Source organism: Tubulanus polymorphus, chromosome 8 (genome assembly GCF_964204645.1).
Source record: "Tubulanus polymorphus chromosome 8, tnTubPoly1.2, whole genome shotgun sequence".
Classification (NCBI taxonomy): domain Eukaryota; kingdom Metazoa; phylum Nemertea; class Palaeonemertea; order Tubulaniformes; family Tubulanidae; genus Tubulanus; species Tubulanus polymorphus.
Genome location: NC_134032.1, coordinates 8918696 through 8935453, shown reverse-complemented (window position 1 = coordinate 8935453; position 16758 = coordinate 8918696). Strand labels below are relative to the sequence as shown.

At 38.6% G+C, this 16758-nt stretch overlaps 1 protein-coding gene across 1 annotated transcript in view; it reads right to left on the bottom strand.

Moving 5' to 3' along the window:
* Positions 1-12108: 12108 nt before the first annotated feature.
* LOC141910238 (uncharacterized) overlaps positions 12109-16758 on the bottom strand; it is a 40292-nt gene continuing 35642 nt past the window's right edge. The window contains exon 44 of the mRNA XM_074800955.1: positions 12109-15146. Coding sequence (XP_074657056.1) covers positions 14955-15146 — 192 coding nt within the window. The 3' untranslated portion in view covers positions 12109-14954. The remainder of the gene's footprint in view (positions 15147-16758) is intronic.

Below are 16758 nucleotides of genomic sequence, written 5' to 3'. Positions count from 1 at the left end.
GCATACACAGTATTGTAATGGTAAAACAGCTGTTCAGTACAGTAGTGATTTAAATTCATAAATCCAAACAGAATGAAGCCTTCCTCAATATATTTATATAAAGCTAGAATAGCCATTCTCAAACGTGGAGAACAGATGATAAGTTTAGAATACCACTCTATATGAAGAATTTCAACGATGAAAATCGAATTTTATTTAACAAGAATTAGAATCAAAATACACGAGGTTTCGGACTCTCACTAGAGATCATCGTCAGTGGGAATGATAATAATAATTAAATTCGTTTTCAATCTTTTATATTTTGATATAGTGCGTTTTAAACTTTTTATATACATATATATTTAGATAAACATTTAGCCATTGGTACAGAGGACTGTGATTATAGATTATTCGCGTTCAGTAACATCTAACATGTGAGGGTATTGGAGAGAAAGTTCCTTCAACTGAACTGAAACTGAAACTGTATAACGATTGAATTGAGTTGTCTGTTCTGGTCGTTTCTACCTCCGACGTATCTGTTCTTGGAGAAAACTGTTTGATTATTTCAAGCTGTCCGTTCCGGTAAATCACGTCTTAGGCCTAACATGTCGCTGCTTTTCCGCTACCGCGAGGTAGGTTCACGCGCGAAAACCGATGTGTCTCTTCGAGGACGTAAACGAGGTTTATACGTTGATGTTCATGTTTAAGTCGTCCATTCTATACTCGGCCATGAGCGGCTCTAGCAAGAACTCATTTCCTCTCCGGAATGGTGTTCACCGAGAACTGATGTGTCTGTTCTTCACTCTGAGGTAAGGACGTACGGGCACAAGAACCCTTTACCGAAAGTGTCGGGGTCCTGCCCAAGTAAATCTGAAAAAAAAATATTTTCAGAATCACGATACGGATTCCTAGCTCAGAAGAAGTAAAGACTACGATTATTAGTAAGAAAATGCGGCTTTATTGCAGTACTCAAGGCGAGAGCTGAGTAAGTGACCACGGCTTGCCGAAGCAGAATCCGTTCATCCACCAGCATAAATTCACTATCATTCCAATTTAAAAAACAAATATTACTGAAATACGCGTAATTATTCATCTCCCGTTGAGGAAAAACTTGGTATGTGTTTAGTCTTAACTAAACTTGACTAGACTGCTATACTAGACTATCTATCTTTGTAATCATTATTATCTGTGGCATTTGCTTTCTCCATATTTGTAATCAATCATTATTATTATTATTATTATTATTATTATTATTAATCAATCATTATTATTATTATTACTATTATTATTATTATTATTATTATTATTATTATTATTATTATTATTACTATTATTATTATCATTATGAGTATCTTTACCTAAATTGCTGAAATATTAATGGTTATAGTATATTGCCGTAATTATGATTATCATTGTATTTGTATTTGTATAAGTTATTGTTGTCATCATTATCAGAATTTGTATTATTATTATTAGTATTATTATTATTATTATTATTGATTAGCATTACATGTACTATTATTGTTAGCATTATTATTATTATTATTATTATTATTATTATTATTATTATTATTATTATTATTGATTAGCATAATTATTATTGTTAGCATTAGGATTATTTATAGCATTATTTATAAGTATCACTGCACATTCCCCTGCACTCTGCACAAGGTTCCAGCGCCTTAATTTTATGTACAGCCTGTTGGCTTGCACTGGATACCTCGTAACCGATTTACGAAAATAAATTATTAATATTATTATAGAAAGAGAGAGAGAGAGCGACGTGAATCTCTGGGTTTTATACCCATGAGGACCACGTCATCAGAAAAGTTAAAACAATAGCCAGAAGGCTAGACATATTATCATTAATATCAGTACTGACCATATGACCAGCACACAGGACTTTGATTGATCAGGTCATGTGTCCTGAGCACTCGTCTTACGGAACAGTACTGCCTATAAATTATTGTTAAGATGCATTCTATATATCAATGGCTAGTAATAATTTGCCACTGTTGTAGCAGCCTTTGGGCCAAGTTACGAAAACGTAATCTTACAAACAAAAAACAGGCCGCAGGGCTCCTCCTGAAAACAAAAATGTCCAGTTGATCACTCTAAATTCGCACTTTGAAGAGAGTGGGGTCTGCTAACAATCTATTCACATGTCTGTTCAAATCAGGTTGATTAGTATGTACTCCATTCGCCTCGCATCTGTTACGTGCCGACGTGATCCAGACACACAACACTGCATAATTCATTTTTTCCTCGCATATTCATATCCACATTTACTGTCTCCCTTTCAATTGAAAAGTCAAAACCGTTTAGCGGTAACTAAGTCGAACCATATGGCTGATAACGTGCTACTAAAATGGATTATAAAGGCAATATTACGTGTATGTATTAAACATCATTGTCAACGGAAAATATAAATCGTCACTTTTCTAACGATATACAACTTAGATTTTGTGTCAATAAGGAAATGTACGACAATAAATCGCGCTAAAGGTTTTACTTTTACAACACAACGTTAAAATCTGTCCAAAAATATTACTGGACCCGCGGGACACCGCCTCAAATGGCGCCCGGTTACTGAACATTTCCTTATCGTAGTTATAATGAGCAATCGCCCCCTGCTTCGATCCCAAATGGTGAAAAAACTTCGGACACGAAATAGTAAAAAAATCCAATGAAATCTATCCCCATCAAATAGATAACAGCGTCATTCCCGATTTTAAGAATAAGAAAAAGATAACGAGCAATCTGACTATTTTCATTTTGACCTGAAATCAGGACTTTGCGATCGGATGCTGCTGAAGTTGAGGGTTAATCCGCACTCGGTGGCAATTTCATTTATAATAATCTCATCAATGCATTTCATCGTGGCGACGCAATCCTTCTGCCAAGAAAGTTCGGCGCACATCGAAGGCAATCTCATTTCTATTGCAGGTATCATATAGAATATAGGAATCTAACCCAATAGACATGCAGATTTAGTCGCAAACTGACGTGCTGAAGGAAGTACATTGAAACCCATTTTCTACATATTAACTATAAAAAACGATTTCGTCCAGCGATCCGGTCCCTCGCGAGAATTCAAAACGTTGCGTACTTCTCAAATTTCGAATTAAGTTTTTGCTTAATTTTGTTTTTATGTCACTCGATTGTGGAAAGCGGGTTTTGATCGTATGACGACATCGTGTATTATTATTATCATCTACGTCACACATTATACGGGTAATGTGCGCGTAATTCAACCTAGATTAGACACCGTATAGTAATTTATGTAGTTTTATCTGCACCGATAGCAAGAAGTAGATTTTTTGACGCCATTAAAAAAGTTAAAATGTTTACTCCAAGTAATGCATTGAAATTGTGCGTTGTATAATGAGTGTGAGTCAATGTGCACTACGTCATCAATATTGGCATTTAAGAATAATAATAACATCGTGAATTGTGGCAGTTATCAATTGAGTAAATGCATTCCATTACTCTTAGTATTTTTAATAAATTTTGATAATCATTTGGGAGGCTGTGAACTACGTCATCAATGTATCGGGGGTGGACTGGTTGGCGGTCAATTCAATTCAATTATCGATATATTCAAATCCAAATCAACTTTATTGATCCTTGATATTAAATGATTTACATCATATTTTTCATTCTCAACATTACGCCATTTATGCGTTCAGTTTTTCAAGGCGTCAATAAACTCCCAAGTTAGCTTTCTTGTTATGCCTGGCTATAAGAAAAAGTGAGGATTCATCATTATGGGCTTACGTTATTCCACTTGAAGCAATTGACGATCCCAAAACTGTTGCCTGTGTGCAGTAAGATATCAATCATCGCGGTAATAAAGGATCCGTCGTGGCAAGTGACGTGGCAAGTGACATCAAGTGCGGTCAAGTCTGTAAGTACATCGTCGATCCTGGATTTGTTTTAACGAGATCTCAAATTCATGTATGATGAACCAAACGATCGATCCGAGTTTATCAAGAATGGTCATTGGCTCGACGATTGTCTTCAGGGGGCTAGAAATGTAAATCTTCAATTGGGGCCTAATTGAAAATTAACGAAATTTCGCTGTCGAACGTTTACCAATTAGGTGCGCTATCTCGCGGAAAAACAAAGTCCTCATGGTCTCTTGTTCTACGATGCAATAAAGAATCAATCGTTTGGTCTGAGTGGATGAATGGAGGAATTTTGAAATGGAGGCTAATCGCGTAAGCTTCTTAGACTGAGAAGACCATGAATTTGCCTCGCGCAAGATTTACTGTGTTTTGAGTTTGATGAACCTGAACTTCATCAACTTTGGAATTCGTGTCGTTTCTCTACGAATGTGTGAATTATTTGCTTTCGCTTTCCCAGCTTGAATCCACTTTATTTACGTATCTGGATCCGCGCCAAAATCGAAGTAATCTAGTCTTAGTCTGGCATACACGCTGCGTTGATATTGAAATTATGCAATCGTTTTTTTAAGCAATCAGATTTGAAATGTAATCAATCATCGAAATCAACACCGAAAAAAAGAATAATTTGTTCAGCCCAACGTGAGCGTTCTAAATGCCAACATTTCTCGGACTTTTATTCAATCAACGCGAATCGACATTGAATGTCATGCGAAACGGCCACTCTTTCAGTACCCTTTTAAATCTATTTTTAGGGTTTTCTGAATCTCGTCGAAAATCCTCTTGTAATTCTGCTGATTACTATTTCTTTTCCCCTTTCCAGCCAGAAAAATTTCATAAAATGTATCTTCTCTCAGATTCGACTACTAATCAGCAATAGGCGCTCTAATCAATGTAGTGATATTCATAGCACTCTAGAAGCGTGGGATAAGATTTTTTTTTAAATGCATTCGTCGAATTAATCTCACGACGAATATGCAGAGACCTTACTAGATAATGGATTAATTTCTAATCCTTAAATTCCTAATATTACCCGACGACCTTGAGAATGGTCTATGTGCAGGTCAAGAAGAGGATTGCTCCGAGAATAACCAAATCAGGGAAATCAGCTCCGTTTACTAACGGCTACTGAACGCGTTCAACAAAGTGAGAGAATTCTGAAAACGAAGATTAGAATTATTTGAGTGGCGCCACGAAAATGCCGGTACCGACTAAAATAGGTCCTGCAAACTCTACCCGACAAGAAAATGAAATAACGTGTAACCGACCTGCAATGTCGATCTGGATACGTCATTTAAACCCACCCACGTAACAGTGAAAAAACATCGTCTTTATTCTGATTTAAGATGGATTTCGACCAAATCTAAGAACGATATTTGAATTAACAAGTCAGAAAACCCGTTATGGCTGCTTTGCAGCTGCATTTTTCTTTCAAGATTAGCTTAAATTCGAACTTGATTGGTTTTTGTTCAGCTGTTTGTGAGTGCTTTCCGAACATTTTTTTCATTTTTCCATGAGTGTCAGCGTTTCGCAGTTTTTGGGCTATGCGAGGGCGTGTTTAGTATCATGTTACATAAGATTATCGAAATGCAATGTTTTATGGAACTACAATACCGAGTGCTAAGAAAATGACTATCTTTTGCCGGTACCCTCAAGGCTCTAGTCGACACCTTCCTAAACAACAATCAAAAACTCTATTGTACCTTTATAGATTATAAAAAAGCCTTCGACTCTATTTGGACAAGGGCTTTGTGGCACAAACTTATTAACTGTTGCGTCACTGGCAAAGTACTTAACGTTATACATAATATGTATCAAGGTATCAAATCATGTGTTTTTTTCTGATAATGAAATGTCAGATTCTTTCGATAGCTATTTAGGGGCAAGACAATGTGAAACTCTGTCTCCTGTATTATTATCAAATATGTGTCGATTCAGCCTTGTTTAGCCTTGTGTCGATTCAGATGCTCGCTCAAACCATAAGTTTCCTATTGAAATCAGTAGATATCGTTAGATTGAGCGAAACCATAGAATTTGTTAGAAATGAAATTTGGCAGCAACTGGAGACGAATTCCATTTTCTTTTAGTATGTCCTTTTTTCAAAGCCTGAGAAGCAAATTTACACCTAGTTACTACTACCTAGTTACATCCCAATGAAAATACCCTACATAACCTTTTCTGTTTGAGAGGTAAAACTTTGCTCAATCTGGCGATATTCATCAAAATAGGTATAAAATCGTTTACTTAATATAGTGTATTATCATCAGATTTCGATACTACAATTGCGCTGTACCTTTATCTTCATTTGCATTATAATAGTCATTACAATTATCATGATGATTATTAGGGTTTTCTGACTTTCGTCGAAAACCCTCTTGAAATTCTGTTGATTATTATTATTATATATTTTCCGCCGATTTCGTCAAATAAAATTCATCTTCATTCAGATTCGGCAACTGACAGCTTCGAAACGAAATGAATAAATTTATACTGTAATAACGGTCTCTCTGAACCAACAGATTGTCTGAATATACTTTCCATCCCATTTGAAACTTAAAATTACTTATTAGGTTACTGTAAATAAAGAATTGAATTGAATTGTTAGACAACAAGCACGGGCGAAATAACAGTTTGTGACGTCATTTAGTAAGTAAATAAAGGAGGGCTCCAAGAATTTCCAAATCGCGGGGGACTATACTGGGGTCAGACCATTCAACCAAAAAGAGGATTGCTCCGATAATATCCAAATCATCTCATTTTATTTTTTCCATCGAATACCTGGTAATTAATTTTTCCTTTCGATCACATGCATCCAGAAAACCCGTTATCGCTGCTTTACAGCTATATTTATTATTGTTATCACTATTATTAATATTATTTTCATTATTATCATTATCAATATTACTATCAATATCATTATTACTCATACTATCATTATAATTTTTGTAATTTGCTGTTATTTCTGTGTAATTTTTGTGCTCTGTGCAATGTTATCATAACTTGTGGAGTAAATAAACTACACTGAAACTGTGCATAACCTTGGTGAAGCGCTAACGCTATTAAGAAAATCCACACTCATATAACGGAAGATTAAGTTCGAGAAATTTCCTTTCAGCTAAAAATCTTATTCATCCAATGTTTCGACTTTCACCTTCAAGAAGAGGACTATCAGGTATAGTCGAAACGTTGAATGAATGAATACATTCATAGCTCAAAGGAAACTTTCCGGACTTTATCTACCCTTATATTACTGTGGGATTTTCGATATACTATTCTGTATGTTAAACGGTCGCTGATTGGTCAATTTCGGCCAGCTTACCAGCCAATCATAGCCAGCTCTCCGCTTAAAAAACGGTCTTGCATTGTTCCATAAGAAATGACATAGCGGCTAATCGGCCAATCGGAAACCTTAGGTGTCCTTTATATGTAAAAGGATTGATTGGTCCTCCCAAGGCAAGTTCGGGAGCGATATCGGAACACTGCCAAGCGGGGATGAACAGGGATAACTGATATTTTTACCAAAACGTTGGAATAAAAATTTCCGAGTTGATACATTATTTCATTTAAATCTATGATGTCAATCGTAGAAACCTGTATTCTCTATTCCTAACTGCAAGGTTTATCTCACTGTTTTGTTATTAGATATGATAATGCGGCATTAAGATTAATGAATCCGTGCTGAAACTACAGGCGTCGTCACATAAATGAGGCGTCAGCGAGTATCACATTTTGAATCGAATTACATAGCATCGGTAACTTTTGAGTTGATAATCAGCTATATAATCACGGAACACCTGATACTCACACCAGAGAGTAGTATTACGAGCGTCGTAAACCTACTACATTAAACTATATTAGTTGCGTTTATTATACTCTAAAATCCCCAAACGACCTCAACACCACATTATCCCATAAAACCTGCCAGAAAACACGGCTATATTTGTATACGTTACAGGCCCCTTTGACATTTATTCCGGTGCCACTTCATGAATACCCGTATGACGTCATCGAATCTGCCCGCTAGACACTTCCAGATGACTACCAAAATCCGTTCTTCTATGTCACCCTCACAGCTCGCTTGCATGCCATAAGAGAACCGTATTCCAAAAATATTCTTCCCCTTCGTGTGACATCTTAGATTGCCATAAATACCCCCACCAGGAACCTAAATCAACCGATAAGTATCAATATAAAGCGATACTTTTCCAATCAATCCCAATTCAGAGCTAATCGTGCGTACTCGATATTCACCAACCTGACACGTGGTGCATTTTACCTTTCGCGTAGGCGCCTCAAAATCGGAAGCTCTTTATTTCTAGGAGTGGTGTGGGAGATTGGTTAGAGAGTTCGGTTAGGGGAAGCCGGGTCGCGGGTCGTGGCAGTACATTTACGTGGTGTCCACCTTGCGAGTAATTGGGCACCTGGGCTGATATATGACTTCTGACCGCTTGTTTGCTGCTCGGTGTTACTTAACCCTATGGAGAGATGACTGATGCAAATGTAAAGTGCCCCCTGAGCAACTTCACTGGATTTAACGCTAAATAAGTGATACCACAATATTATTGTTATTATCACTATTTTTATTATTATTATTATTATTATTATTATTATCATTGTTATTATTATTATCATTATCATTATTATTATTATCATTATTATCATTATTATTATTATTATCGTCAACGATAGAATCGCAATACAAATCATAGAAATATGGATGACTTAATTGATATTGCGCGAGATGTTTGAGCATTTTGTCAATAAATCGCGTAGAGCAACGTATAACAATATTATCAAATCGCCAACCTCATCGTCAATTTAGATAACTAAGAATTGAGATATTCTAGTTGCAAGAAGTATTGTTTTGCACGTTTTCCGGATCAAGAAATCCGCAAATAAAATCACGGCGCGACCTGGCGCTGTGTCCAGTTGTAACCATATGTATCAGCTGCTTCGGTGTAGATATCTTTATTGCTTGGTCCAATGCAGAAATGCACCCGACCGAATAACGTCCGGACATGCGCCGTTAAGCCGTCATAAAGCCGTTCGCCCGTCAGCGGAAGAAAAACATGTGCTGTGCAGTAAGCGCAGAATTGAGTCCAGCAGCGCCATCGGTCAAAAATTACAAGTGCGCTCAACAGACGAGCAGTGTTAAGCGTACGCGCATCACATTGGCTATATTAACCGTATTCATATATATATGCGTAATGAATGTGTGTGCCCAAATCTATATCAATAAATCTAACCCCACTTAGCCCTAACTCATTTCAAATGTTGATTAATATCACTCAGACAACACTAAATATAGAATTCGAAATTTAGAATTCAAGGTTTAGATTCATCGTCGAACACACAGCAACCAGCTAAATCTGAACTCTATGCATTACTCATTACCCATTACTCATTTCATTTCATCTTGTAGTTGAATTTACTTTATATACCGCCTGTACGAATTAGTTTCATTGAGCACGCGGTTCGAGTACGTATGTATTCCTGAAGATGACTATTAGGTTATAGTCGAAACGTCGAATCAATGAATGATTAGGTCAAACGAGAATTTTCGTCCAATTTTCTCTAAAAGTTCGTTTTGGCGCGCCAAAACGAAGAAAATTCCGTTTGGGCGCCCCCGCCAAAACGAACTTTCGTTTTGGCGCCCCCAACAAAACAACGAAAAACGTCGAAATTTCTCTAAAAGTTTTGGCGCGCCAAAACGGAGAAAAATTCGTTTTGGCGCGGTTATTTCTGTTTTGGCGCCCCCGCCAAAACAAACATTCAACCACAGTAAGCGGGGGCGCCAAAATGAAAATTCCGTTTTGGCGCCCCCGCCAAAACGGAATTTTCTTTGTTTTGGCGCGCCAAAACGAACTTTTAGAGAAAATTGGACGTTTTTTTTTCGTTTTGGCGTTCTGGCGCCCTCATTTACATACCAGAAATTTTACGCTATGGCCCTTATCAGCCACCATTGAACAGGCTGATTGAGGAAGTTTTTAATCAGAAGCCATAAATTATCGGTTTTCAGTTTTCAATACTTTCAATCTGTAAAAAGCGGGTTTTCATTGCAGTCATTTTATTATGTATTTATACGCAAATATCCATTCAGAAAATTACTTTACACACAGAAAACGATATTGAACTGAGTAGCGCTAATACTTTTTAACGCCAGCCTATAAATGGAGCGTGAAGAGGTCGGATTCAGTTGGCGAGCGTGCCACAGCTCTCTAATTTACGATCCGTTGATTATGCAGTCTGTTCCAATTCGACTATCGATTTCCACCTTAATTGATTCAATATGTCAGTGTTGCGTGACTTTACATCTGTTGATCTCTATTTACAACATAGTTCAAACCGGAATGAATCACCCATACTGCAGTGCTGCTAGCTACATGTCAGCGGAGTAGATTTTCGACGATTTACATCGGTATCCGCAAATATTTTACGATAAGAATGATAATATTGCAAGGGGTCAATTTTTTTGCTCAAAAGTTGGTTCAGTTAACCAATGGGTAGTCGACATGTATCGACAGTTCATTGTTGAGCCAACCTGACACTTGCGCGAATTTTGTCCCCGCAATGGCACGCCTTGCCATCCCGAGGGTGCGTGTTATTGCGGGAACAAAATTCGCAAAAAAGGAATGAACTTTAAAAAGGGCCACAATCCACACCCTGCGAGGGACGAAGCTCGAAGTATGAATATTTTCAAAATTTTGAAATTTCGCGTTATATTAATGAATGTTCCCGTCGCTCGAGGAACATGGAAGAGAAATGTCAACAAGGCAGCTTGTAAACTGATCGTATCGAATGAAAATTTACTTGATGAATTTTTTTCAACCACTTGTGTACAGCGGGTTCTATTTCGTGAATATTTTTTCCGAGGGCACTTGAATAACGACTATCGCGCGTGCTGCATGTGCGGCAATCTTCAAGTTCAAATTTTTGACCCTTCCCATCCTCCCCCGGGAGGGATTCTAACCTGACGGCTTCGCTACACTCATCCACGGCACGAAAACTTGCGGCACCAATCGGATTGAAACTTGCTCGTTTTGTATCACCGCCGATGAAAATTTCACGGAAGAACTATAAACGGATAGGAAAAAAACGGAATATTTGTTCGGCTAAAAATGACATAATCGAAGCAGCGCACTCAGTCTAGTGTGGCAGGGTTTCGTGTAACGATACCATCAGGTTCGAATCCATGCCGAGGGCGGATGGACCCGCCCCTGCGAAGCCATTCGAAATTAACCAATCCGTAACTTTGGAATATGGTGGTTGCCTGTCCCAGTGAATATCGGGCAGTGGGATTTTTGGATGGTGTCACTGGTCATCGGTGATATAATAAAGGATCTTTAGTGTATTAGATAAACCTCCAGACATGAGCGTCTAGCAGTGAAAACCCCTAAGTGAGCCTAGGTCTAAGCGTCTGTACTGCGTGCATCGATAAGCGATAAGGCAACATCAAATAAACTAATCTCCGGCTCTGCCAGCATACTAATAATCACATTTACTCAGACAAAACGCTCAGATTATTTCCAGTGATCTTCGATCGAGGGGATATTACAGTCTTATCTTTCTTCTCTTCCCTAACGAGTACCATACAAAGGAAAAGGGAATACTGATATAGATATGATTATAAACAAAGAAAACAAGGCCGTGGCTGAAAACCATCTATTTGGTATTAACGACAATTCCCCGGGCATTTTCCGCTTGTTACATTACCAGTCATAATTCTTTTTATCAATCAATGGAGTAAGAATTAGAGAGAGAAGGTAAAATATCAAAAAGATAACAGAAGAAAAGAATATATTTGTAACGGGCATTCTAAAATGGATGGGAACAGAAGTGTGTTTAAAAAAAAAAAATTGCGAAAAACATAAATCCCTCGGGGCCCTTTTAGGAAATAGGCTTCCTACGTCAATATTTCGATATGCCATCATCAAATAATCATACTGGTAGCATTTCTAGACAGATGACTGCGTAAATTGATGAAAACATTATCAACTTACCCCCAAAGACCCGTACAAAATATATGGCTGCGGTCCATAATTCCCCATGTGTCACAGTAAAAGGGCTGCTACTAAATCCCGGACAATCATCAGTGAACTTGAAAGAGGGTGGCCCTCGAATTATCAATATTTCATCTCAAAACTTCAGGACTTTTTTCGTATAAAATAAACTTTAAATCATTTATTCAAAAATACTTTGAAAATTACAAAATTCTCATCGATGTAATAGTAACAAGATTATGATAATCATTCCAATATCTATAAGGATATAATAGATGTCATAGTATCGAATAATAATACATAAAAAGGTATAGTATAGAATTGTTTAAAACGTAAAAAATTGTACTACCGGTAATAAAATCTAAAAACATAGTAGTTGGATTTCTTTTCATACCGTTGGCATGTCAATTCACCTCCTGCGTAATAAATAAAGGAAGTTCTAAACGGTAACCGACTGTATATATAGCAGATTTCTTAGTGATTCGGTTTCAAAAATAGAAATTCCGGATTGCGAGGGAAATCCGGAATCTGGTTTACGGATTAAGTGCTCTTTCGAGGCGTTCGCGTGCGTCACGGTTTCTTAATTTCAAAACCTCGCCGCTGAATGCCGCTTTATAAGCCGTCAAATACGACTTATTTTTGGCAGCCTTCACGTCAGACGACCGCCGCAAAGAGGTATTCCAAAAAGCGCAATCGGAAAAACTAGCCACATTTTAGTCGCGTTAGTTGGATATGTTTTTCTTGTAACCTCTTTAACGCTGCTGAAAGCTATGAAATGATGATTTGTTCCCCGACTGCTGAGCTTAAAAATTGACCCCGCCGGCCGCCAACCACGTACATTACTTTTTAAGATCAATCAGGCTAAGCATTACAGACCCGGCAGCTATAGAAATGAACTGATTAAAATTGTTGTCGCAATCACATGAGTGACCCGGCCGCTGCGGAGAAACGACGTAATCATTTTCAGCCTAAGGACGAAGGTCGTTATTTCCACCAGTAGAGAATATGGTCTCTATGAAGTAAATATCAATCGACTTTGTTGCACGCGCAATTCAAAGTACCAATTCGTGATATCTTATAGCGTGGTTATATTCATGAGCAATGTGGGTAGTTAGTGACCGACGAAATCGTCATTCAACCATAGGAACTTGAAAATGGAGCCATGGAACTAAACCCCAGTCCAGTTATTAGCTACTGACTATCCCCTCCGCAACTGTCCCTTCCTTATGTCATCACATTTCGATGAGTATTGAAAATACCCAATCTTATACATATATCTAAACTATCAGTGCGGTTACTGACTGCTTACAGCAAATACAAATGTAAACTTATTCGGTGAACTCCAGAAAACGTGAACATCATTGAGGATGCGGTTCAAGGCAATAACGCGACTTAAAAACCACGTAAGAAACTAAATCAACAAGCAACCGAACAATTTTATGTTGGGTCTGTGTATAGGGTCGTAGAGGTGAAACCACACACTGCCAGTATAGTTCGAATTCCGCCGATCGATACAGCTTAGCGCATGGGCGGAACTCCCTGTATGTAATCATACTATTCCTATTCATAGACTATGAGATAATTGATCTTTACGCGCCGTTATAGTAGTAATAAGAAGCCATTGAAAGTCGTTCAGATGGGCGCTGAGACATTGAAACGTCGGTCAAACTTGTGCGCACCGTGTAATTAGAGCGGCCATTCATGATCCGATGATTCGTGGCACTAACGACGCTGACAGAAATGCGCTTATACACATTATGCAGAGTGTAGATGGAGCAGATTGTCAGAAAGAAATGGTTTTTGAAAAACTGCTAATCGGATAAGCAATACTTCTTTAGAATTCAATGGATAACCTCTCCGCCCTCCTACCTCCCACCGCTCCACTAGCTCCGAATAGAGTTAGATGCAGGAAAAATAAACTGATCCTTTTAGTGGATTAACATGCTTTTTTATTTAACCTGCCATAGCTTAGTGTATGTACTTTCGCAGTTTAGTTGACAGGTGCGCCGCTGTATCCGGGGTAAAACTAGCATTATTGCAAAAATTCGCGGATCCGAATTTTCTCGGATCGGTCTGATGATTAGGGATGCCACCATTGTCACAGTTTAGCAGAATTGACGGGTGCGTAGGTGGATCTTCGGGTTGGACTTAACGGACACTGGCGGTACTTATCATCATTAAGATGGTTTTTTAGAATCACGAATCGAAACTTGAAAGGTTTTCTCGCGTCGAAACAGAAATCACCGACGTCGATACGAATTTCTAATAATAAGTCACCCGTTAAATCGCGTCCATTGATGCACGACTTCGATGCGGAAGTAATTCGCGTCGAATCACAGTATTACCCCCGCCAGCAGTAGCAGCAGCAGCACTCACACGCACTAATCACGCCATCCGCCGAAAAAATAGCGCCCGGCTTATATTCACGTGATGTTCTGTACGCCATGGAATCGAACCGGAAGCATACAACTGGCGCGTAAGGAGTACCAATACGCACCGGATGGCGCTACGATTTACCCAGTTATAACGCAACTGTAAAACTTATTGATTTCCCTTGTACATACCTCTCGTCTAGGAAACGAGCGTAAACAAATGTGACGATGGTGTAGAAATGTGTAGCGCAGATGAGTTGATTTTCGATGAAATTCGAACTTTATTTTTTAGTATCCCGATATTATCAAACGAATCGTCACAATCGCTGAGTGTTGGCTTAAAATTCGATTGAAACTGAAGCGCATTAACTCGGTAACCGCTAGCGAACCTGGCGGATCCTCGAAGAATCCTCGCTTGCCACAGAAGCCGTGTCGGTGCCTCATTTTCTTTCTCCATAATCGCTTTATGACGTCATCAAATTACCCTCGTAGATAGTTCGAGATGAGATGGATACCATTCTGTGCTATTCCCATTGGTATCTCTCGCAGTATTGATGGTCACGTGTTTAGTTTAATTTATGGCACAGGGTCATAACTGGTGCCGTGATTAGTCTAGTCTTATGGCCAAAAGATGGTCACAACTGGTCATGATGTTTATTCGTTCGTGACCCAGGAGCGACCAGTCGATGATTACGCGTTCAGACATGCGCACTGATGGTGTCGCGTATCCAGGGTTGGAAGGCCGACACGCGTGTATAAACATCCGGTTTACCCGCACGACCGGATTTTGGATCGTCGATATCTTCACAAGGAACGCCGCCGCTGACCACTCCGACCAGACGCCACAGATTGGTGCCATCCAAACAAACCAACGGACTTCCACTGTCGCCCTGAAAAAGATCAAGTAAAAGTAAAGAATTGAACACTTGAGTCGATGGTAAAATGAAAATGGACGAAATTCACGGCGAATTCTCTGTGAGCTTTTTATTCCTAATCAAACCGACTGAACGTAGGGCAGAGATGTATAAGAAGATCACGATGAATTCAGAAAATTAAAATGATTATTATCATAATATTTTGTATTTTATTTGTATTTTATTTGCAATATCACAAAGAACATAGAAACACATGTAGTAAGTAACACATGCGAGCAAAGATAAGAATGAGATTGCCAAGGACCGAAATAGTAACAATGATAATGATGAATTGTGATAGATTATGGTAAGTGGCGATGAATTCGAAAAAAATCCTCCTGGCATCCTGGGGGTTCACCCATTCGTGGAAGTGGTTGTATCCGCAGTGGTCGACGCCTAGGAACCAAGATTCAGACACCAAGATTCCCTGGTGAACCTGCGAACTTCTTTTACGAAAAACAGCTATTACGTTTTCATTAATCGTCGTTAACGAATTAGTTTCGAGATAAGGAACGTGAAATCGGAAAAATTTTGAATTTATCGAATATAGTTTTTATGTTGAAATATTACGGATGCGTCTATGGGGACCTGATGGAAAAACCATTTCGAAAACGATTTTGAAAAAACTAATGAAGCTTCGATAAAACACAATTCAATAACTCCGTAACTCGACCAAAGGCTGAAAAGGATACCTTTTTTCGGCCGGGGAGAAATTATGTACTCTGCAAAGAAACTTGTCATCCGGTGTAGCTGTCGGGTCTGTCATTGTTCGTCATGATTTAAACGAGTTTATGTCCAAGGCATAAGAGGCGACCGGTCGGGTCAACTTTGAAGCTCAGCAAAAATGAGGATCAATCAGTAAGACTAGCTAGGTAGTAAATTCCAGGATTCTGGAGTCGACCGTCTAAATAGAATGCGCAGTCGCGAAGGGATCGCCGAACCCTCTCAATCGTCATTTGAACGGCGCAGTTTGATGCGTCTCTAGCCGAAAATCGTGATATCCACACACGCGCGAATAATTTACGGGGAAGCGAATATTCTCCCGAGAGAAATCGAAATTTCAATCGGTGAAAATCAAGGCTGATAACAACTGGCAGCGATATTATGCGACAAATCAAAATCCATAGAGCAGCAAAAGAATGCGCTTCAAATTAGCGAAGTTGATTATCGAAAATGATTACACGCGTGAAACGCGGCTAGATCGACGAACTAAACAAAAAAAAAGAAAAGAAAAGCAAATCCGCATCATCATCAGTTTGCGAAATAGAAAACTTCTCCTTTTCAAAAACTGTATTCATGTAGAAAAAGGCTCAAACATTCACAGCCTCAAGGCTCCTCTGTGGTCCTCTCTAATATTCTGCAAAAACCTCCCGTATCGATATTTATCTCGTTTTCTATCGAATCGAAAAGAAATGAATATCGTACCATATTTCCAAAAGATTCGGATATTTCGGAGATGATGATTGTAAATGCTCTAACGCCGATAAAAACCGCATCGATGAATCAAGAGTTGTTTCAATACGAAAAGCGAATTCGTAAAGGCGGGCGTAGGTCGGCCTTGCGACGCGACGCGATCGTCGCGTTGCGT